Source organism: Talpa europaea (assembly GCF_964194135.1).
Source record: "Talpa europaea genome assembly, chromosome: 4".
Lineage (NCBI taxonomy): Eukaryota > Metazoa > Chordata > Mammalia > Eulipotyphla > Talpidae > Talpa > Talpa europaea.
Genome location: NC_140070.1, coordinates 122621775 through 122646484, shown reverse-complemented (window position 1 = coordinate 122646484; position 24710 = coordinate 122621775). Strand labels below are relative to the sequence as shown.

At 37.2% G+C, this 24710-nt stretch overlaps 1 protein-coding gene across 1 annotated transcript in view; it reads right to left on the bottom strand.

The window, feature by feature from the left end:
• The window catches only part of LOC311170348 (tetraspanin-3-like), a gene marked incomplete at both ends in the record, with an annotated part of 119027 nt that extends 97916 nt beyond the window's left edge, over positions 1-21111 (bottom strand). The window contains 2 exons of the mRNA XM_084232718.1: positions 12462-12532; positions 21033-21111. Coding sequence (XP_084088844.1) covers positions 12462-12532; positions 21033-21111 — 150 coding nt within the window. The remainder of the gene's footprint in view (positions 1-12461; positions 12533-21032) is intronic.
• Between the last annotated feature and the right edge of the window lie 3599 nt (positions 21112-24710).

Sequence of the window (24710 nt, the reverse complement as noted above, 5' to 3'; positions counted from 1 at the left end):
AACAGGTCGTAAATATCCAAGTTCACATTGCCATTTAGTGTCTTCTCCAGGCACTAGAGTCCATCAGCTTATTTTCCAGCTTCCAGTAAAGTTTCTAAAGTGAGTTCCAGGGAATACTTTTAAATAACTATGTATTTCTGAGTCCCACTCCATCTCTAAATCAAAATGTCTGTAGGCACACTCGTGAATCTGCTTTTTAAAAATGCTCATTAAGTTTGGGAATCACTAGTATGGTCCAATTTTTTTTAATGCTTATACAACATTGATTCATTCTCATCAATTATAGATGTCACTTCTCCCTTTTACTTAAAAGCATCTTAAAATAATCGGTTTAGTCAAAATATTTCCCTCTATTTTAAGGTACTTCAGTTGCTCTAAGTTAAAAGAACATCTTACATTTCCAAAATAAATTTCAAATTTATATTACAGCCAAATATCTCCATCTCAAACTTTCCATTCTCACAATGGTAATTCCAGTGTTCATTTCATCTTTCTGAAAAGTCAGTTGGAACTTTAAATCTTTGGTAACAACAGACCCAGATAAAAAATTATTAAACCAGGGCTTCCCTGGTGGCCTAGTGGTTAAGTCTCATCCCTATCAATGACACAGCCTAAGTTCCATCCCCAGCCAGGGAGCTAATCCACATGGCGCAGCAAACCTCTCTCACCTACCGCTCCCCTAAGCAGTATATTTCAGTAAATCTGCCTGTTCTTCTCCCCACTCCATCTCCGGTGAATCCTCTCTCACACACACCCCTCCCTGGCACCTCTGGATATCCCCAGCTCTTCTATACACTCAGAAAAAAAAGTAATCATTAAACTGCAGTGAAACCCAATTATGACACACTCCATAAAACTGCCAAATTGTTATGTTTTAATAAAGTTGGTTTATAATGAGTGCATGCCAGAAATTAGGTATATGTTTGTAGAACTTGTGAACCAAAATTGTCAACTTCAGTCACTTTGAAGTGAATTTTCCAGTGAAAAGTGCTTTGGATATGAAACATACAAAGGCTATACTATGTAAGGTGGTCTCTGTAAATCTTTTGGGTCTTCCTATCGAGAGGTCTTTCTTAGTTGCTTTTCTTGAATGGACTTACACTGTGAATGAAATGGAGACGCTTTAGGATATAAGCAAAAGAGTAATATGATGTGACTTTCATTTTCACAGTACTTCTCTGGATGTGATGTTGGAAATAAGGTAGAAATGGGGGAAACAATCGGAATTCTATTCCCAAATCTAGTGAGTGCTGGCAGGTGCAAGTAGGGTAGGGCATGAGAAGCAATCAATGGATATATTTTAAGGGAAGAGTTGAAAGGATTTGATCCTCAAAAATCAATTTAACTGTGGGCCTCCCCTGGTGGCGCAGCTGTTGAACACTGGGCTGCAAAGCTGCCCACAGCCTCTGCAGCACCGGTTCGATTCCCGGCCACCGGTGAGGGTCCCACATGGTGCACAGACCTCTCCTGCTGCACCCACTGCTCCCCTCAGCAGTGTATTTCATCGGTCTGCCTGTTCTGTTCCCCTCTCTGGCTCTGGTGAATTCTCTCACCCTCCTGGGCTTCTAACTGTACCCAGTGCTTGTATAAAATAAATAAATCTTTAAAAAAATCAATTTAACTGAGCATTGCCCATATGAAAATGACTTTCTTCTATAAAACAACTTTTAATTAAGTCCCTTGGTTTATAACATTATATAGTTTGCAAAACACTATTTTTCAAGAAAATAAAATTGGATAGGACAAAATATATTAACATAATATATGTAACCTATAATACAGTATAATAAAAACAATGTAATACAAAAAAATAAATGTAATCTATTCACATAAGCATGTCCTCAGTGCAAGCATATTATGTCAGGTGGGTAGATGCAAATATATTTAACTAAATTCTGAGGTTTTTTTTGTTTGTTTAAAATCTTGGTAATCTAAAAAAAAGTATGGTTATAAAAAATGTTTTACAAAATATAGCCATGTTGTTTTTGTCAATAGCTATTCTGTATTGGCATCATTCCTATTTTGGGAGGTCTAGAATTTTTTTAAAGATATCCAGCTTGAATTTTTCTCCTTTAAATCAGATGTTTGCTCAGAGTGTAGCAGAGTGCCTCCCTTTCTATTTTCCTCTTTATGCTTAGCTTATTATCTTGCCCTTCCATTGTCCTCCAAGTTCTTAGTTTTTGAAACTGATCTTCTACTCACGCATATTTCCCCTGGGAAACTTCAGTCCACCTTTCACATTGCTGACTAGTTTTCTTCATCTTCCCTCCTTTGTTTCCTTGAGCTATCCTCCTATTGGTGGACCAATCGAAACACACTATTTCTCTTCACCCAGGAGGCTTATAAAACCATGTCTGCAAACTAACTAGAGGTTCCTGATTGAAGTCAAGATATCAGTTGAAGCTATAAATAAAATGTAGCACTCAAAGCTAAAGCAGTATTTTTTTCTTTAAGTTATTCAGCAGGACACCATTATTTCATCTCTTCTACACATCTTTTTATAACATTGCATTTTAATGTTCAATATGACACCCCAAATGAAATACTGGAACCCCCTGTGGACACTTTATTGTGTATCCACTTCTTTTCTTGTTGAAATCAGGATATTAGTTGATAAAACATTTTTCACAAATTGAAGGAGTAAACCAGTGTGATTAAGATATTCAAAATTGTATATCTGACTGCTATTGTAGAAGGACAAAAAGTGATTTCAAACAATAGAAGGCAATCCCAGGAGGAAATTATATAGGTATGTTGATAATGATGTCACAATTGTACTTCAGGTTAGTATCCCTCAGCAAAGATCTACAGACAACAGCTTTATTAACTCTCATGCTAACAACTTTGATCCCTTGGCTCCACATTTTGCTTTACCTTTGCAGTTTTTCATGTATATTTTTGTTTAGGTATCTTCTTTTGTGTAAGTGGGATAAATTTGCTTTAAGACATCAGTAGATCAAAATATGCTTGGCTATTATCTTTTGGTATAAATCTCATGTATAGAATTCTCAGTCAATATTGTTTTATAATTACACTTGTCATGAACACACCATTTAATTATAATTAGAAAGTGCATGGGGAATTAATCTGCATATAAAAAATCCTTTTCTAGTATAGTCTGTGCTGTATTGTGCTCGTTCCTTAAAATGTATAGATCACACCCACAATGTTATCAATTCTATTTCCAGCCTATCAACCATCATAAATGTTGACATTCAGAGGAAGTCAAAATTCTTTCTGTACTCCATTCACCTTTCCCCTCTAAAAATGAATGTTAACCAATAACGATTATTATAATCACGATTGTATGAATTGTAGCAAACACTTACAGAGTGCCTACTGTGTGTGGTCTGGTGCTGTTCTAAGTGCATTACACAGTCACCACATTTGATACTCACATGAACACGATAAATAGAATTAATTCCATTTTACAGATGAGATAATTTGACCCATGTCATAACACCATTCAGTGGCAGAGCTCTGAATTGAGCCAAAAGGAAACTGACTTGCTCTTTTAAACCCTGTGCACCATCAATTCCATTACCCCATTATTTCCAAGGAAGAAGGTGTGGCTCTATTTTGAAAAGCATTAACTTAGAATGTATTTAGGAAAAAAAAATGTATTTAGGAGTGCATTTAAAAAAAAAGATAAATATTATCAAGCACCATGTGTGATAAGCATCTTTCTAAAAGATAGAATTCCTGCTTATCTAACTATAATATATAAACAGAATTTCAATATAACAATGACTTCTAACAATATTTATAATTATTAATTTGAAAACACATGCAATTATGCAGAAATCATAACTCATACCCATCTCCCAAAAACAGCAAAGAAATATTTAGATTACTAAGCCAAGATGAATTGGTACCTAAATTCCACAGGAAAGTTCTTCACTTCATTCTACTTGTGTTGAGTTTTGTGGCACAGAGACACAATTTATATCTTTAAGATTTGGGGCCAAAACATTTCAGAAAAATATTGTTTCAAATAAATGTTAAATGAATCTCACTGAGCACCATTTATATCAGGAACTATTATACACCTTAAAAAACTGAATCGATTGCACATGTTTAAAAACTAAAAATGCACTCCCCACAGAAGTACAAACAGCCTAAATATTTCACATCAAATTTTTATATTTTAAATCTGATTCAATTTTTTTATGTCAATAGAAATGCAACAAACACAACAGGACCCCATCTTGGATAGCTGACAATTTGTCTAAGTCCCTCAACCTCATCCCATCAGTTTTGAGGTCCTGCAGATGCAATTATAAGCAACACAATGTCTGTTCTTTGTGCGCATACCTTCTCATTCACTGCCTTCAACATGGCCCCTAATTGACCCAGTTCTATCTACCTCTTTTTAATTCTTGTACATCATCTACCTATTCTCATCCAGCCCAGCTTGATACATGGTTGCTCTCAGATTCCAGGCATGGATTTGTCCAGCACCTGTGCTCCTTTGAACCCCATCTGAATCACCTTGAGCTCCCAGGCTCTGCTCCTGGGCCCACTTCCTGCTGGCCTGGGCAAACTTCCTGCTGGGAGGCACCTGGCTCACCATTTGTTTGGCTTCTCTCACAGACTGAATGCTTTCTCATACCCATGACACCTTCCTTCCCACCTCCCTGGGCTGTAAGAATGTGCACATAAATCAGTATTTAGTTGTTGACACCCATGAACATTTCACACACAAATATTGTATTTTCTAAGCCAGGAAACAAAATAAAATCAAACTCATGCTTAATGGGCAACACTTACTTACAGTTTTCAGTAGTTAAAGTTAAGATATTTAACAAGAGATAAGTTTGCTCTTTTATCTTTATTGGAGATATTAAAACAAAGTTTTAGAAGAACCAAATGAATAACATGCTATTCAGATCACCACAGGCTATCGAAAAGGACACTGTGTAAAACCCAGTTTGTAAATCTCCAACTAGTCAATTAGCATACCAATATGAGCAATGAGTAGACCTTACAGCCTTTCCCAAGCAAACACAGTAATTAAAAACAAATTACTGTGCAGCCTGGATGTGGTGCTTTACAATGTACCCCACCTGCCAACCAGCAGCTAAACTCAGTCCAAGACTGTCTGGCCAATTAGCTGCTTCCCCAATGTGTAACTCAGGCTTCCTGTGTGAGCACCATTTGCAAGGATCCACATCAAATTGGGTCTTTTGTTCTCATAAGGCAGCCCATCTTTCAGGAGACTCAAGAGCAGGTCTCTGTGTGGGTAAATTCTGCTGCTGCCAGAGAATGTATTCTTTGTACTTCTTTTCACAAGAGGCTGGAAATATTCCAATTCAACACCAGAATAGAATCCCTAGGTTCTAACAAGAAAAGAATACTATCACATATTTTTCCTACAGGTAATTGTAATTAAGAAAAGAAAAATCAAAACACTGGATTTTGACTTCTTCATCAAAGACAAAATTCAAGTGAAAAAATTCAAGCAAAATGCCTCAGAGTCTCTTCAATAAAAATAAATCCATAAAATTGGGTCAAGGGAATTTATTGGTTTATTTTATCATGGATTTTGCACATGTTGGTAAAAATGTAGGTTAGAATTAAAAGAAAAAAACTCAGGGCTTAAATCTTACAGCAGAGGAAACTGAGACCCAAGGACATATTAAAGGGGGAAGCAGAAAAAAAGTCTAAGACTTTCCACTACACTCTGACTGGATTTGCATTTATGCAAATTCTCATGTATAGATTTCATGTGCATAAACACATCCTTAAATAATTCTTCATGTGTATTTTTAAGTGAAATCCTCCTTTCTGTAATAGGAGAGTTAAATAGCCAAGGACTTTGCTGACAGAAGCACACTTATTCTTTAATCATTGGCAAAATGAGACACCAGCTATGTAGATGTAGAATATTTCCTCTGTAAATCTGGAACCTTTAGTCATCCCTTCAATGAGCATTTCTTTAATGTTTTCCATATGACAGGCAAGATTCATAAATAGGCTTCTACTGTGGAGGCAACTCAATTATAAGCAGCTCATTTCTAGTGAAGGGTTAAGAAGGATTCTGAGGAACTTTCTGAAATCAGGATAAGCATGTGACGATGTATGATTTTCATTGACCATAAAAAAACATAGGATGGAAACAAATGTGTTATTTAGTAAGCATTCCATCTGCAGGCCTATTCTTCCAGCTCCAATATTCCCTACAGATTTTATCTTCTATGTTTCTGTTTAAATGTTTTTCAGAAGTTAAACAAGAGGAGAGGCTGTTTGTAGATAATTGCTTCTCTCTTTGTTCCAACATGAAAACAAGAAATAAGAGAAACCCAAGGAGTTTGGGTGGAAGTCACAGAAATGAAAGGTGATTAAAAGCATCTAGATTGTACCCTGGGGAGATATTTCCCCAATCAGGGCTTCCTGTTACATCTCTAGAGCATGTTAAAAGTGATGGCTTTGCTTTAGTTAATGGAACAAAATATGTGGAGTAATTCAGAATATTTCTGTATTATAAAACTTTGTTTTTCCTTTATGACTTATAATAGTAACTTATTCAGAAAATTCACTTTCCTCAATGATAAATGCAGTCCAGTCTTCAAGTTTATAACATTTTCAGAGTACCTTTGTCAAATCAATGAGTCTTCCTTCATCATAATGAAATCACAGATATACATTAAATGTGTTTAAACTGGAAAGGGAAGAAAATCAAAAGGTTCTATTATTTCCCTGTTGAAAAGGTTTTTGTAATCAGTACAAGTCTTTCAGTGGTGGTTCCTTTAATCACTTGGTTGGGATAAAACCATAAGTGACATGCCATGGAAATCATGAAGAGAAGTCAGGAAGTCAATATTAAGTTCACTGTAAGAATATGATGAATTTGCACTATTGTCTGGTCTCATTATATTCTTTGTCACAAAAATGAGTTATCACAGAATTATAATGTCTAGTATGTTCTTCTTTATAATACATTCTTATTCACATGACAAGAATTACGACAAGAGGAGAAAATGGACAAAATTAATCCACCCTCATGACAGAAAATACTGCATCAAATTAACTTGTGACAGGCAAGTATTTTTGTGAAGGCATTTATTGATGGCATCTGTCTTATCAGTCTACCTACATCAGTTTTTTATGTGCCTCATCAAATATCTATCACAAGTAGAACCCTGGAGAAAACATCTTCTGAAAATAGTTTAGCTATAAAGGAAAGAAACAAGGGTCATTTTGTATATGATCTTTGAAGGAAATTCCTAACTAAATCAATAACTTGGATTTTCAGCACTCCTTGAACAAACTGCATCCTACTTCATCCCTTTTATGAGAACTTCTTAATTCTAGGCTCAGGTGCAAAAAATCATTTGGAGATTATATTTTAGGCTAACAAAAGGGATAGCCTTCTGTTATTTCAAAGAGTAAATTAGTTTTTACTTGTTTTCTACTTTGGATATAGTTGACAACAAATATAGAACATTCTTTCAATAATAGGTGGAGTGCATGTTGCTTAATCAAACCCAGTTAGTTGAATGTAAAAATGTAATGTAGTCATTCTATTCAAGAAGGAAATGAGAGAGAATCAGTGACAGTAGGTGAATATATTTCACATTTGTTCATAAATAAATAACTCTGAAAAAGGTACCAGAAAGAATGAGGCAGAGATTTTCAAAAGAAAAAGGTGCAGTGATGTGTGATGAAGCAGAGAGAGGTCACCAACATAGGCCAAATAGTTATCTTCAAAAAATTAGTTCTTAGGAAGCTTTTATTCTAGAAATTCACTAAAGTCCAGGGTCTGGTCCACAGTATTGTAAATTCACAACCTCATGTGTGCTTACTATACAAGAAAATTCTCAAACACTTCAGTGTCAAGACAACTAGTTTTCTTTTGTTTTGCTCAAAATGGTCATTGTATTGAACCAATTCATTTTCAATCACCCATAAAAGAATGTATGTTTTATTTTTTAATGTACCCAGAAAACTTAATGGAAAAGTGTCCATCTTGTGAAGTAAATAAAATTATCACTACATTTCTGTGGGATAGGTGACATCTCTAAGGAAGTATGGCAACCTTCACATTGTGCCATTAACTCTCATCTGGATATGGGTCTCTAAGTTAGATAAATGAGAAAAGACACACATGGTACATAGTGCTAATCAGATCCTCAGTGATTCTACAACTGCAGAGACAGCAGGACACAAATTCCTCAAGTGGGATTCTCACTGACTGATGCCCAAAATATATATATATATACACCTGCCTTTCTTAGTCAGAAAATGTAATTTAATATGGTATTGTAATTTCATGCTAGATTATTTATCCATTTGATTTTGGTAACAATAGGTGAACACAAGTGGCATTAACTCAAATGCCATTTCTGCAAGAGGTATAACAGACACGACATATTTATACCCAGAGTAAATGCCCAATTTTGAAAGTACACAAGTTGCAGTTCAATCTTGGTTTTAGAGTTATTTCAATGTCATTAAATTACACAAATGACACATCTACTCTTCCAGGTAGATTTAACAAATGGGCACTCACCATTATAATTACCTGTTTCTTGTGGAGAAACACACTAATTACCTGGCCTAAATATAGAATGAAAATTTGGTGGCTGGAATCATTACTCTGAATACTCTTGTCTATGCTTAAATGAAAAACTGTAATGAACTAGTCAAACCAAATTGAATTTAAGTGCTTGGGGAATCGCTTAATATTTTTAGCCAGTAGAACAATATATCTTCTTAAGAAACTAGCAAATTTATTGTAAACAATTAAATTTTGGAGACTGACTTATTACAGCAGCATACTCTCTATTAAAATAATTTAAGATTACTTTTCACATTAAAACAGAAGAACAACATCATATAAATATAAAATGGACAATGTTCACTTGTCCAAATCATTGCCTTGGCATATTATGAGAAATTTAGCAATATTTCATCACCAAAAGTAATAAAGCTGGTTACAGTCAGTATTTCAAATACAGTGAACATAGTAAAGTCCACTTTAGTAATTCAAAAGTTATTTTAAGTTCAAAAATTAGGTGGATTCAACACACACACACACACACACACACAAAATCTGGTAAGTGTGTGATGAAACATTATATGTCTAAGGGAACATCATGTGTCTAAGAAATGATTTAATGAAATGCTTGAATTATGAATATTTTATAACAGTTCAAGTATTGGCCTTCTAAATCATTCTTATCTCTGCACATCTGTGGTATACAATAAAGGAAATAATGTAAGATACCACTATTAATTGTTATACTTCTAGACATTTCTAGTTTGATAACTACATATCTTCTGCCATTCTGGACTATTTTTCTATGTGTTTACTTTTTAGCAGAGCATAAGTAAATCCTTTTTACATTGCTGCTGCCTCTAAAATTATTCAGTCTCATATTTTTGCCTGAGGATAGTGAGATATATTCTATTCATTTTGAGATAACACATTTCAGCTAATGACTCTTCCTTCCCCCAAACCCTCCAGACACCTTTTTAAACTTTTCCTGAATCCAGTTCCATGGTTTGAGCTATGAGTCTTTGACTACTGTCCTCCTTATGCATTTCTAAGCTATACATTCTCCCTCATACATTGCTAACTGTCCTGAAACAGCCAGAATAAAGAACCAAAATTCTTTACTAGTTTCCACATGAAATTTGTTCACATATTCAGGACTTGTTAGACCTGACTGGGATTGAGATAGGCCCTGGTCATTTTCCATTTCTTGGTTCTAGCCTCTTTTTTCCATTATTTCTGATCTCCTCCTCCACAGAGCAAAAAGATAAAACTTCTCTTACCCAAAATTGTAGTTCACCCAAACTTAGTTCCCTTATTCTTAGGTGTCAGTTCCTATCCTGAGGAAAATTGAATCACATTGTCAAAAATTCTAAAGTTCATCCCAATGAAAAGAAATCCTGATGAAACTTAATCTCATTACTTTTCTATTATACACAACTCATGCCCACAAATGGTTTTCTTTAAATGTTAACTAAATGAGCACTTAATTTAATACTTGGGGTCTCACACAAAGCTTCTGAATTTAGAAGAGTCCCAATACTAATTCCCTGTTTTACTTGCTATGAAATCTAAGAAAATAACAAAGTTCTCAGATTCTCAATTTCCAGAAAATGGAAACCATATAGTTGCATTAAATCAGATATCACCATTGAGAGAGAAACAGTTCATGTAATGTAATAATGGTAGCCAGCATTTCTCTTTTGTATTTATGCCCATGTCGATAGGCAGAGATAAGAATGATTTAGAAGGCCAATACTTGAACCAATATAAGATATTTAAAATTCAAGCATTTAACTAAATCTATTATAAACCCATTGATGCTTGTTGGTTAAACCCACATAAAGTATGGGTAAATGATTTTAAGGGTCTCCTGACCTTTGTCAGGTGAGATATTGTTCACCTTGGCCTAGCAAGCTGGTATGACATTTTCAACACTTATGAAAGTCATTGAGAAATTAGTAAAGTCACTGAGAAACTTCAAAAGAAAGCTATAAGAACTAATCAAAATCTTCTCTAGATGATGATGATGATGTCAATCAGAGAGACTCAAGTTAGTTGCGTGTATATATATTTTCTCAATTTATTAAAGTGTCCCCAGTAAGAAAACATTGACTTAATTTCTGATCTCTATTGAGTTATATACAAATTGTTATTAAAAGCATTGTAATACATTATGCATTATATAAAATACAGGTATTATTTGTATTACTAAAGGAGTCCTTTTTTAATTTGTTTAAATTTGCTGGGTGCATTTATGTAAAATCTTTATATACAAGATTCCAAGTATATATCTAAAGAGTCATAGAACAGAAAAATAGATAAAACCTTCTTGTCTCACTTGTTATTTTATAATTAAGGAAATTGTGATAGGATCATATACTGCAAATAACTTCTAACTATAAATAACAATTCATGACCCTTGACTGCTACACTAGAACATGCAGGATTTTTTTTCCCTCTCTTCTATCAGTGATTCTCAATACCAGCTGCACATTAAAGTCAAGTAGGGAGCCTTTTAAGAACAGTCATTCCTGTGTGTCACCCTAGAGATTGTAATTGAATTGGTCTAGGATAGACTCTGTCATGTACATATGTTTTAAAGCTCCCCAAGTGATTCTAGTATATAGCTATAGTTGCGAACCCATAATCTCTTATTTTTTAAAAAATTTATTTATTTATTTATACAAGCACTGGGTACAGTCAGAAACACGGGAGGGTAAGAGCGGAGAGCAGAACAGGCAGACTGACGAAGTACACTGCTGAGGGGAGCAGCAGGTGCAGGAGAGGTTTGTTGCGCCATGTGGGACCCTCGCCAGCGGCCGGGGATCAAACCGCTGCTGCAGAGGCTGCGGGCAGCTTCGCAGGCCAGCGCTCAACCACTGCATCACTGGAGAGGCCCCCATCATCTCTTTCAATAAGTAGTGCTTGACTATTTACTCGTAACTTCAAGGAACAGGAAGCAGTAGAGAAAGAGACCAAAATATAATGTGGTTATGAAATCTACCCCAGTGTCTATTGACAGGCACACTTAATGTCTGATTCCTAATTCACTGGTTCTCAGAGCATGTTCTTACTGAGTTCCATTAAAACACACCATCACGAAAATCAAATACTCTGAATACAAAGAACAATATTAACCTAATGGAACAGCATGTTCAAATTTAAAATTGTTTCCAATATCTTAACTCTTTGATAAATGTCAGCAATTATCTATGCCAAAAATCTAACCAAGATATCTGATTAAACAAAAAAGATTATATTCCTCTAAGTTAGAAAACAATGTTTTATTATTTTGCTTATTGCCCAATGAACACCATGAACTTTTGATGAATTACCACATAAACAAAGTGAGAGGCACTACCCAAATTCCTTAATCTCAGTCCTCGCTGATTGCAGTTTTCAAATCCAAAAATCTTATAATCTTTTGGATTAAAACAATCTTGAAAATATATAGAAGAGAAAAAAATATTTATTACCTTGAATTTATTTCTTCTGTTAGGATTTTTCTGGTAATCTGTATTAAGATATTTCCCTTTTTCCTATTCAGAATTTCTCAAATTTGTCTCATGAATTTCATCTTCCCTCTAAAAATATTCAGTTAGCTAAGATTCAAAAAAAAAAATAGCTGCTGCAACTAAATTAAAAGAAAAGCATGTACATGAATCTGAAGACTGAAAAAATGACTGGTTTGGTAAATAAATGAAAAACAGAAATTAAGTATAAAGTAGGAAGGGAGAACGAGAGGAACTAAGAAAGGAGGCAAAAAGGCAACCTTCTAACCACAAACATATTGTCAAGATTGGATGACTTCCTTTATTCTTTCTCTTGAAGCTTCATTTTTTTATATGATTCAATCCAAACATTGCTCTTATGTCCATAACTACTGAATTTGGCTGTAAGTTTCCTGACTGACACCATCTTCCAGGCTTAATTCCTAAAATGCCACTTAACCCTTCTTTACTTGCTGAGTTTTAAAAGCTAATCCCAATTTATCTTTCATCCCTTCTTTTTCACCTTTCATCCCTTTTTCACCTATAAGAAAGATGAGGCCAAAGAAATAAGCAATAAATACTTTGTCCAGGATTTTAACTTAAGTCATCTGTCCCTCTCATATGCCTAGCGATATTTATTAAAGGGGCAATGCTGTGGTTATGGTGATATTTGAGTGAGACTTGTAAAGATTTAGAGCTGAAAAGAGGGAAAAAATGAGCTGAAAAAGATTCATTTTGACTGCTTATCAACCTGGTATTATGGGATGCATGTCTTTTCCCTACCCCACCCCCTAATAGGTCCTATTGCTGAAGATGACATATTATAAGCCATGACCCTTCCATCCTGGTTAAAAGTGAATAATCTAGGACGGGTTACCCCAGTTGGACCAAGCAGTCTTTCTCAGGACATTTAGACTTGTGACCCAGAAAGCTAGGTAGGGTACTTGGAAAATATATCTAAAGAAGTAATGAATGATGATAACAACAAACAGGAAAGCAGAGATGAGAGGCAGAGGGAGTTTCAAAGATAGTAAACACCAGAACTTGTGGCCCGTGTTGTGATGCTGCCCACAGCATTGTGGTTTTATAAATTAGCCCAATACATTTTGAATACATATCTTTTGCTTAAACCTAGTCTATTGAAATGTTGCCCATGGAACCCAGGCAATTGTAAATCACACTTGTACTTTCAGACGTGAGATGTTGCAAGTGACAGATCTGATGAGCCTGGTGAAAGGGAAGAACTGTGAAAATTCCAAGATCCTGAGTTGAAAAGGTAGTAGCCATTGTTCTAAGTCAGAAAGCAGTTGATTAAAGTACCATTGGTTTTCTTTTGAGCACAGGGTATGGGCTTACAAAATCCAGAGCAACTCAGAACAAAAGACCAAAATTTAAGGAAACTGGAGAATGCTGTTTCATTAATAAACTTGACTATGGTATTAAGAAAGAAAAAATAACTACTGAAAGCTTGTCTACTTGAAACCAGTAAAAATAACAGGAGGAACATAAGTTTGAGAGAAATATTTGAGATGTCTAAATATTTGAGATCGACGAAAATCAGATAGTCATATATTGATATTTTTTGTGAATAAGAGAAGAAAATACAATACCCTAAGGGCAGAGGTTGGTAAGAAAATTATAACTACTAGAAAGAGCAGTAGAGAGCATAAAAATGAGCCTAGGATTCTTGGAGACCCAACCATCCTTGTGTCTCCCAGTCCATTACCCTATATAACTCTGCAACTCCTGTCAAAGAAAATAACACTTCTAATCAGAAGGCAGTTTGGGAAAAGCAGTAAACTTTCTAGGGTACGTTAAGCCTGCCCAGCCTCTTTCCATATGGGTCTTTCCATATGGGTTCATGTTTCATTAGGTTGCTAGCTGCAGGAAAAGAAGTCCCAGGCACAGCACATAAGAAACAGAAGCTCAAGGGCCTGTGTTACAAAGACCTCAGCTTGACTTTCAAAGGTATATGGGATTTTAGCAGAGAGTGAGAGGGGAGCTAGAAAAGGACAATCACATCAAAGGGCAGAATGAATAACCACATTCTGTAAGAGGAAGAGTGACAGTCCAATGCGACTGAAGGGTGCACAAGCATAGGGGAGCAGAGAAAATTCAAGTTGTCAAAATATCTAAGGCCATCCAGTACTTTTCTGAGGCCACTCAGAGACTCTTATTTCTTCTGGCTTCTTAATTTTGCTCCTTATAAGCAGTTAATGGGACACTGGCAGCTAGATAAATAGAGTACTGATATAATTTCTCTTAGAGCTGAGGTTGCACACCACCTGGTTTCCTTTACAACAAATACTCACATCCTTAAAGGTAAAATATATTTCCTACAAAAGAGTTTTGCCATATTTTTCTGAATTATAATACATGGAGATAGAGAAATGTAGTTTCTCTACCTCCCTTTCTATAACCCACTTGTCCCAACAATAACAAACACACAAAAATGATTGTATGTAGATTGTTTTTTAATGCAATAATAAATGGAGTCTTATTCAGAAAAAAGGACTTCTAAATGAATATAATTAACTTGTTTAAAAAAGCCAGTGTCACCCCTATCCTGAACATATGTAAGCACTTAACTGTCTGTTTCAATAGTTGTATGCATTAGGCCAACAGTCTCATGTGGCTATTTAAATAAAAATTTAGTTTCATAGGCACACTAATCACATCTCAAATGTAGAACTGTCACACAGTGACTAGTGGCTACTCTATCAGACAGCATACAGATAAAAAGTTTCCATCATAAAAAATGTTTCATTAAATAACAGTGATTTACCTATCAGTTATTTAGAATGATCAAGAAACTCCATAACTCAGTAAAGTGATTTTAAATCTTGTGCATTAAGCAATTAGTCTCTACCAGATTACAACACATACAGAGAGAGATTTTTAAAGGAGAATTAGATTATAGGCAAACATTTCTAAAACAACAGTATCATGTGAAAAGTAGCTAAAAAGGTGTAGCCTTGATAATATTCAGTGGTGTTTTCAACCTTCCAGTGGGTCCTTCTAGGTTACAGTCTTTTTAGACTTTACTGTTGTTCTGAAACCTCCTTCAGGATCTCTTATTTTTTAGTGATGGAAAAAGAATAAACATTAGGATAGAGTGTCTGAAAGTTACAGGAATATTCAACTGACAATCAGATCCAAAATCAGCAATCATTCTTCTTGTCCATGACTACACAAACCCAAATCCAACATAACAGCAAGAAAAGTCCACAAGCATCACGTGTGGGGTGATCGAGGCAAATGGATGAGGAACTACCTGCAACCAGTCATCTAGAATAAGTGCACACTTAATGCACCTTTTGTACAAAGCAGGCATTAAAATAATTGTTATGATAATTAAAATAAGTGTTATCCTATGAGCAGGATATTTCCTTGGATTTTCTATGAAATTTTGAGCATAAATTAGTTAGAAATTGAGAACAATTGAACAACCATATCTCATTCTCCTCTTTCTTTCCTTCAATGGCCACTTCATGCTTCTCTACCAAGTGTAACTGAAATCTGAACATTACAATGATCTCAAATTTTCCTTTCTATTCTGTTACGAGGTCTCTAATAAAAGGCAAAATACAACTTTTTAGAATAATAATATCTATACCCACATCCATAAACACTACCCTCTTCAGAAGCTGTACCTTTAATTTTGCTTAACCTCAACTTTTTAATATGACAGTACAACCAAGAGATTGCAACATCATCATGTATTTGATTAAAGATGCAGCCCCTTTATAGTACATTTCCAGTAAGATAAAATATTCAGTAGCATGATTTCTAGACAATAAATTTTCCACAGTATGACTTATAGCTGGCTCATCAGCCACAAAAGCTGAATAATAATCAAAGTTAACCTCCATATTTCTAAAAGGAAGACACTGGTGTTTCCAATCTTAATTCTTCGCCTGACATTGGTTAAAGAGGTGCTAATACCCCCACATTTTACAGTGCCATCAATATTGCAAATAAATGCACAACACAATGAAAATATTTATGTGTGGTACTATCCAGAAAGATATAGTTAGGAAAAATATGGTAAAGTATAAGTAACCTTGACAAATTAGGCTTCATTGAAATACTTTTCCAGGCCTTGCCCAGAAACATAAATAATTCATAAAGCCCAGAACTAAATACAGATGAAGAGCATTTGTTATTAATCTATACCTTTTTTTTTTTTTTTTTTTTTGGCCAGAGCATTATTCTTTTATAATGAAACTCATTGTAAACTACTTTTTCTGCTGGCCTGTGCCATTACCTGCAAGTTACAAAATGTCTAATTTATCATCATACAACTAACCATACTGACTGGGGGGTTTGTTTGTCTTTTTGTAAACAGTCTACAAGATGCTTAGAATATTAAGTCATCATCAGATCACATATGACAAATATTTGGAATGTTAATGTCTCCTGGGAACTCTTAATACAGATTGACCAATCCATTAGTGAAACATGTAGTTATATGACAAATGTCTTTACCTAAGGGTAGAAATTTTTCACATCAGTGAAAATTTAAATTCCATTTTCAACGTGAAAAAGACACAGTTTATTCTTTAAGAAATTAAGTGAGAAAATGGATAGATTAAAGAAGAATCGATGAACTTGGACCTTGTCCTAAAGTCCTCTCATTAAAAACCAGACTATTCTATTCGGCTGAGTCAACTTTAAAAAAGAAGAAAATGAATAGTTTGACCTGTTTGACATCTGAAAGGGTGGTTGATTTGTTCTATTTTAAATAATAGTTAGCATTCCAATCTCTTTAATTTGTAGCTATTAGTAGAAGGGAATTTTTTATATCCTTCAGTGTCATTTATATGTATGTATATATGTATGTATATATATTTGAATATCTCAATGAAGTATGGAAAAAAGGATAGATTATAAAGAATGAAAGTATAAGGGTGGTGAGATGGAATGAGGGAGATATAATAACATAAAAATAATAAAAGATTACAGGGAGAAAAGTTGGAAAATCATGTCATGTAATACATGAACTTATCTACACAATAATCTATTAAGGGAACAGGAGAGGTAATTACCTTTTTAGACACTGCTGAAATATTAGAATAGAGTAAAAAACACACCAGAGTTTGAGTCATATCTTTGTCTCTTATTAGTTTAGTGTCCTTGTTAGGGTTTGGAAACTCATGAAGAAAAAATTCTCTCAAGTGTTAAACATTAAAATAAAAATCTTATAAAGGTAGCTTGTAAATTAAGTGTCCAGTCTCTGGCACATGATAGGAAACCCATCAATGTGAGTTTCCATCCCCTCTTAATGAATCAAGGTTTTGGGAACAGGCCCAGAGTCCTAGGACTACAGGCAAGCTCTTTCTCCATTCTTATCTTCAGCAAGGAAGTAATTCAATGTTGAGACCAAAGATACAGAAAAGCAAGAGATTTATTGATAGATAAGACGAACAGGAAAGCTCGCTGCATAGAAAGGAATCCTGAATGGGTTGCTGATTGAGGTGGCAAGAAGCAGGTGTTTATAAGGAGTGGGAGCTTGGCTGTTGGGTATCTGTGTTGTCTCTTGCTGATTGGCTGGCCTGTGGGAGGGTCGCCTAGGTCACCTAGGTCCACAGAGTTTGCAGGGTTTTCCTAGGCTACAGAGGCCCACTGTTTTTGCCCACATTACCTGGCCTACCTTCGTAAAACTAGCTTTGGCCCATTGCTTTAGCATTGTTATCTGTTGGTGTTCTGGACATTTCACTCTTTACTGAGTTGGGGGGCCCCCTCAAATGACCAATGATTGAGTCAGTTTGTTGTTCTCCAATCAGACTGATAAATGGACTTGGGTTCTTGGGGCATCCTGTTCCTAGCGACTGTCTATATCATTTCCTAATTTCCTCCTTCATTAACAAGAGAGGAAAAAAGGAACAAGATGGCATGAGAAGAGGTTCCTTGCTTCACTTCCAAGAGGATCATCTCAGTTCCCCAAGAGACACATAACTGAGAAAGTCCATGGCTTACACTAAACTAGAACACCCATTTGATATCAGAAACTAGCACAGACTGCACTAAAAAGGACATGGATGAGATTCATGGTTCACTGAACAAGAAGTGCATAGAGAGATATGTCTGTAGGCTGTAGTCCAGGACTTGGAAGGAAGGAGAATATCAAAGACTGTAGGGATGTAGCTCAGACATGGGCCCTGGGCACAGGAGAACTAAACAGAATGGAGGCACACCCCTTGATCAAGGAGAAATACCTTTGGAAGAGCTGGGGTGCCCCCCACCAGCCAGGCCACTTCCCAGTAAAAAAAAAAAAAAAAAAAAAAAACAAAGGCAGTGCACTGAATTACACTCCCCTAAATCCCACACTTCAGGACTAGTAGTGACCTCATAAAGTCACTCATAGTTCACAGAGCAGCCAGGGCCCCACCCCCACCAACACATTTTCACCAGCAAATGGACCTTCAGGTTTTTCTCTCAACGCATAACTCATGATTTAGAATTTATGACTCCTACATAGACTCACAAAATTATTCTTACATCCACTGATTAGCATTGGAGGCTACAGCTTAATATAGACATAAACAAATACACTAAATAAATGAAAAATACACCAGAAAACAAAAAATGCCAGGAAGGAAAAAAATTAACAAAAAGTGATATGAATACAACTATGTGGCTACTTTTGTTACGTGGAAAGCAGAACTTAATCTGACCTCACTAAGGAATGTTGAAGGGTATGAGTAATCTAATACCTAGATATACATCAGAGGCAACCATAGAAGGCACTACTAAAAATTATGTAAACCAGGACTTCAGGATAAGCTCAATGTAACTACTAATTTGAAATCTACCAAGCGTTTACTAAAAGTAGGATAATATATAACGACTGTAACTTCAATTCCTTATTTAAAAAAGCAAAAATTCACTACAGCTTTACAGACACTTGCTGAATATCTGTATGCATTTGGTGTATTTGTTTTGTACCACAATAAAATCAGTAAATTCTATATTAAAAAAAAAAAAAAAGTAGGTTCCAGTGCCTGTGAAACCTGGCAAAGGTCACCAAACTTACATGCAGTGAAAGAAACTAGCATTAAAACAAAAAAGGTGCTTTGGGTCCTCTTTGGTAGCGCAAGGGGTTAAGTCTCAGCACTGTGAAGCTATCCACAGCCACTGCAGCACAAGTTCGATCCCCAGCCAGGGAGGTGACCCATATGATGCAGCAGACCTCTCCTGTCTTACCCACTCTCTCTGGTAAATCCTCTAACCCCCCTGTGCCTCTGCCCTGTTCCCCAGTTCTTGTATGCATAATCTTTTTTTTTAGGGCCTCCCTGGTGGCGCAGCGGTTGAGCGCTGGGTTTCGAGGCTGCCCGCGGCCTCTGCGGCGCTGGTTTGATCCCCGGCTGCTCCCCGGCCACTGGAGGAGGGTCCCACATGGCGCGCAGACCTCTCCTGCCGCCCGCTGCTCCCCTCAGCAGTGTACTTCGGTCCTTCTGCCTGCTCTGCTCCCCGCTCTGGCTCTGGTGAAATCTCTCACCCTCCCGCGCTTCTGACTGTACCCAGTGCATGTATAAACAAAACAAACAAATAAATAAATAACATGCCTCTATTAAAAAAAAAAATTCTATAAAAAAATCTTTTTTTAAAAAAAAGAAGCCCTATAGAATGGGAGGAAATAGTTGCATATCATATCTCTAACAAGTGGCCACATACTCAAAATCTAATAAAACTCAACAGGGGCCTCCCCTGGTGGCGCAGGTGGTTGAGCACTGTGCTGTGAAGCTCTTCGCAGCCTCTGCAGTGCGGGTTGGATCCCGGCCAGTTGGCGAGGGTCGCACATGGCGCGGCAGAGCTCTCCTGTCTTGCCCGCTGCCCCCTTCAGCAGTGTATTTCGTCAGTCTTCCTGTACTGGTCCCCGCTCTGTCTCTGGTGAATCCTCTCACCCTCCCGCACATCTGGTCTGTACCCCGGTTCTTGTATAAATAAATAAATCTTAAAAAAAAAAATAAAACTCAACAAAAATCAAATAGTCAAATAAAAAAAAATTGACTAAAGAGCTGAATAGACACTTTCCTAAAGAAGACATACAGATGGCCAACAGCCATATAAAAAAAAAAAAAGGTACATTACTTATCATCAAAGCAATACAAGTCAAAAAATCAAAACCAAAATAAGATACCACCTCACACTGTGCCAATGGCCCATATCAAAAAGTCCAGTAACAACAATGTTGGCCAAGATTTGGGAGAAAGGAATCCTGGTACACTCAGTGAGAGTGAAGATTGATCCAACCTGTAGGGTAAATGATTGTTAGGCTTTTCTGCCCTCCTGCCATTAGGATTAATGATGGATCCCTGTGGTCTTGAATGCATGCCTGATGGCGAGCACCTGGAGTAGGGTGTGGGCATACTAGGTGGGTTCACCTGGGCTGAGATGGGGCTTATGAGGGCGGCGTCACATAACAGAACCACTGAAAGGGAACAAGCAAGATACCAAAGCAGACGGGAACAGCCAGCATAAGACAACGAACGAGACCACGAGAGAACGCCGGAGAGAGCCCAGAAAGAGAGATTTGCCAGGGGCTGGGAGGCCTGCCAGCCTCCCTGCACCCCCAGCACCCCTGCCTGCCATGCACTTGGTAAAATCCCAATAAAAGCCTAAAAAGGCCACCGAGGGCTCCAGGACGCTCCTTTACCCATCTGCATTGGATCATAGAGATCCTGCTCTACGCCATTGGGCCGCTACACAGCCCCTAGGAAAGCAACATGAATTTTTCTCAAAACAAACTCAAAAACTAAAAACTCTCAAAAACTAAAAACAGAGCTACCATATGATTCAGAAATTCCACTCCTAGGTATTTACCCAAAGAAAGCAAAAACACTAATTTGAAGGGCTATGTGCACACTGTTTTGCAGCCATCCCAGGCAGGGTAGGCTCACCCTCGCTTCAGGCAGCTTAAAAGAGAACCTTGGAGCCCTGGGCATCATCCCCGCAGGTTGTTTAAATAGTACGCAAGGAAAACAGGCAGCAGGGAGACAGCAACTTGGGCTCCCCGGCAAATCTCTATATGCTCTTACCTCTGGGCTTTCTCTGGCGTCTTCTCCTGGTCTCTTCCTCTCGCAGCCGTTGCTCGTCCTCGCGTAGCCATTCCGCCATCTTAGCCTCCTCCTGTCTCTGAGTGATGCTGTCGTTATATCGTCCACCTCCAGGCTCAGGTGTGCCCACTTACGCACGCCCAAACCCTACTCCAGGTGTCCACCATCAGGTATGCATGCCCTGAGCCCACACTTTCAAGTGCCTTCTGCAGTCAAGGCTGCAGGTGATAATCACAAAAACCAACAGAGTAAAATCCCAACCAATCTTTACTTACCCTACACACACCTATATTCATTGCAGTACTATTTACAATAGCCATGGAAACCTAATTTCCTAATGACAGAGGAGTAAGTAAAGACAAGGTGGTATATAAAGACAATAAAATACTATTTAGCTATTTAAAAAAAAGATGAAACCTTGCCATTTGCAATAATGGGTGAAACTGTAGGGGTCATACTCAGCAAATAAGTCAGAAGTGTGAGTGAGGCGTGTAGGCTAATTTGATTGAGTCTCCATACCCACAAACAGTGTGTATAAGTATTCATATTCCTCATATCTTGCTGAGTGACTTGACTTATTAATCTGTACAACAACTCAAATAGAAAGTGAAGTATTCTTCTTTCAAGTTGAAAATGAAAATTTTAGGACATAGAGAACTAAATAGCTTAGTCAATTTCATACCTGGTAGAGAGCGAGATGGGGTAAATTCAGTGGCATATTTCCAAAGTTTTCTTTCCATTGTTATATTTGATGTAAGGCCTTTGCCCTCCTGATTCTGGGCAGGAAAAGTCGTCTGAGCCACTATGCTATAACTTACCCCTTCTCCTTGCCCTACTTCACATTTTCTTAACAGAAACTGTCACACCATATATGTAGCTATGAGTGTTCAAGAAATTTGTTTTTTTAAATTCCTCAATTCTTGGCAAGGCAACAACTTTAAACAAAGAGGATACATGTTTGACTTAACTCAGGAACACAAACAAACACTTTGTGAACTAACATTTGGCCAGATGCTGTCTAGGTGCAACACTGAAAAGAAATCCAGTTGAAACAGAAATTCTGTCTGGAAGGTACAAAATAAATACATCTAAGTCAGGTAAGTATGTAAACAAATGTTTATTCATTCTCTTACATTGGAAAAAAGTGCAAGAGCACTTTCTCCACTGTTTCTTCAGATAGAAAACTTAAAGTTATTAAATCAAGGAGAGTTGTCATTTGGGGAGATTCCAAGCAGTCTTATGGGAGGAGGAAGTAAGGGAAGCAGCCCCCATCACTATCCCCTCTCTTCAACCTGTGCAGGAAGTAAGAGGTTATATTGTCTGTACAAAATATTTAAAAACAGTAACAAAATCAGTTTTGAAGTAGGAAAGCCTTCTTTTTATTATCATCATGCACTGGAAATTCTAAACACTCAATGATAAAATATTCACCAGCATTTCTTAGGTGAACCTATCTTTATGCTTTGTGTTTCAATAAACTGTTACATTTCAAAGGAAGAAGATAAATTTTGCCTTGAGGAATACTGTCTTAGATCTTTGTTTACCACTCCGATGAATAGTTCCAATAATTAGTAAAATATATATGTACATATATATGTATATTTGTGTGTGTGTGTGTCTATATTTATATATATATATATATATATTTGCATTGTTCTCAAGCAAGCCCTCAGCTGAGGCAGAAATGTTGCCATTCCATTTTTTAATGTAAAAGCTAACTTCATTGGAAAAAGTGTGCAATTCTAAAGGTTATTTTGTCAACTGCTTTTGCTACCTCTGTTTAGGGTTGAATAAAGGGAGAAAATGGGGAAAGAAACTTCTCTAGTAAAGAGGGATAACATGTTGGCAGGCCTACGTAAAAGGCTGGTAATGCAGCATAGCAAATGGACTCCAGAAGTTATGCCATCATACTATCTAACTTTGAAGTTTCTGAATATGTGCTTCAGAAAAGCATTACAGCCTAATGTTAGCTGCACTCGAGGAATTACTGAAGAATCCATGTCCATGCAAAGGCTGAGAGAGGGCTGGGTAAATACCTAAAGGAGCATGGAGTCATGATTGTGGAATGGCAAAAGGTTGCTGGAAGAGAAACTTGGAGTGAATTTTGTGTAAGAACAAGAATGGATATGGCAAAATGTAAGCTTGGGAGTCACCGCTCTATGCCTAGCAGAACTATGCCAGAAACAAACTCTAAATAGTGACTAGAACTTGGGAAGTTCATGTTTTTCTAAATGTTTGGCCAGTAATCATTATTAGCTACTTGCTTTCCTATGTACAAAAGTGGCCAATCTACACCTTTTCTAGGGGAATTCCAAAATTTGAGTTTAAATGAGAACTCGCTCATTTCTTAAAACCTGCAAAAATAATGGGAAAATTAACAATTTTCCTTATGGCACTTCGTTTGGAAATTTTCATGCCTTGGGAATTCTCAGAATTTCACCCAATACATATGACAAGATTTGAAATGTACATGCTGAAACATAGATTTTATTTTTCTGACAAAGAAAAGGATTACCTGATAAAAGATCTTGAAAATATTCATGTTGTAACTAACAGGCTATGCTAAGTGCTACAAGAGAAATTAAAAAAAGTTATGAAAGGAAAGGAAAATCAAATTGTATTTTTGGAGTGCTTTTAAAAATCCAGTGTGGGGCCTCCCCTGGTGGCACAGTGGTTGAGCGCTGCGCTGTGAAGCTGTCCGCAGCCTCTGCTCAGTGGTCTAGGATAAAGGGTGCACTGATGGTGGGTGTGGTGTGGTAATGATACAGGGTGTGGTGTGGTGAAACTAGCCAAGGACACTAGTTTACCAGTCACCATCTGAGTTCTTCACCCACATGCACAATTGCAAGACTATTCAAGTTCATAGAACAACAATGGGATTTTTTTTTAAAGATTTATTTATTTATTTATTCATACACACACTGGGTATAGTCAGAAGCGCGGGAGGGTGAGAGAATTCACCAGAGCCAGAGCGGGGAGCAGAGCAGGCAGAAGGACCCAAGTACACTGCTGAGGGGAACAGCGGGCGGCAGGAGAGGTCTGCGCTCCATGTGGGACCCTCCTCCAGTGGCTGGGGAGCAGCCGGGGATTGAACCTGCGCTGCAGAGGCTGCGGGCAGCTTCACAACCCAGCGCTCAACCGCTGCGCCACCAGGGAGGCCCAACAATGGGATTTTTTTTAACAAACCAGGGAATAACAAAGAGTTACTGAGGCCTAAAATGGCCATTTATCTCACCCAAAGCAGTGTCCAGTATTTTGAAGTCCAAAGCACAAATGCTCCCAAGATGGTGCCTTCACACTACTGAAGACATAGAGCACATGACAGCCAGATTATAGGCTGGGTATCAACTCATGAAGATGGAAGAAGACACAACAGGAGATACTCACAGAGCTGCTGAGGTGCCCCAGCACAGCACCAGAGAAACGACACTCAAAACAACAACGGCAGTGGCCAAATGATTGACAAATGGCCTGCTCACACAGCTCAGCAAGGCACTCAGCTCTGCGTCTTGGCCTTCCTGCCAGGTTGTAACAGCAGCAAAACTGGGAACAGTTTCAGTCACTTGGCTACTTTCAAAGCCTCCAGACTTTTCCTCTTTGAAGTTGGCTGCTGGAAACCTCTCTCCACCTTCTTCAGAGGCCCACAACAGCCTTCTAGAA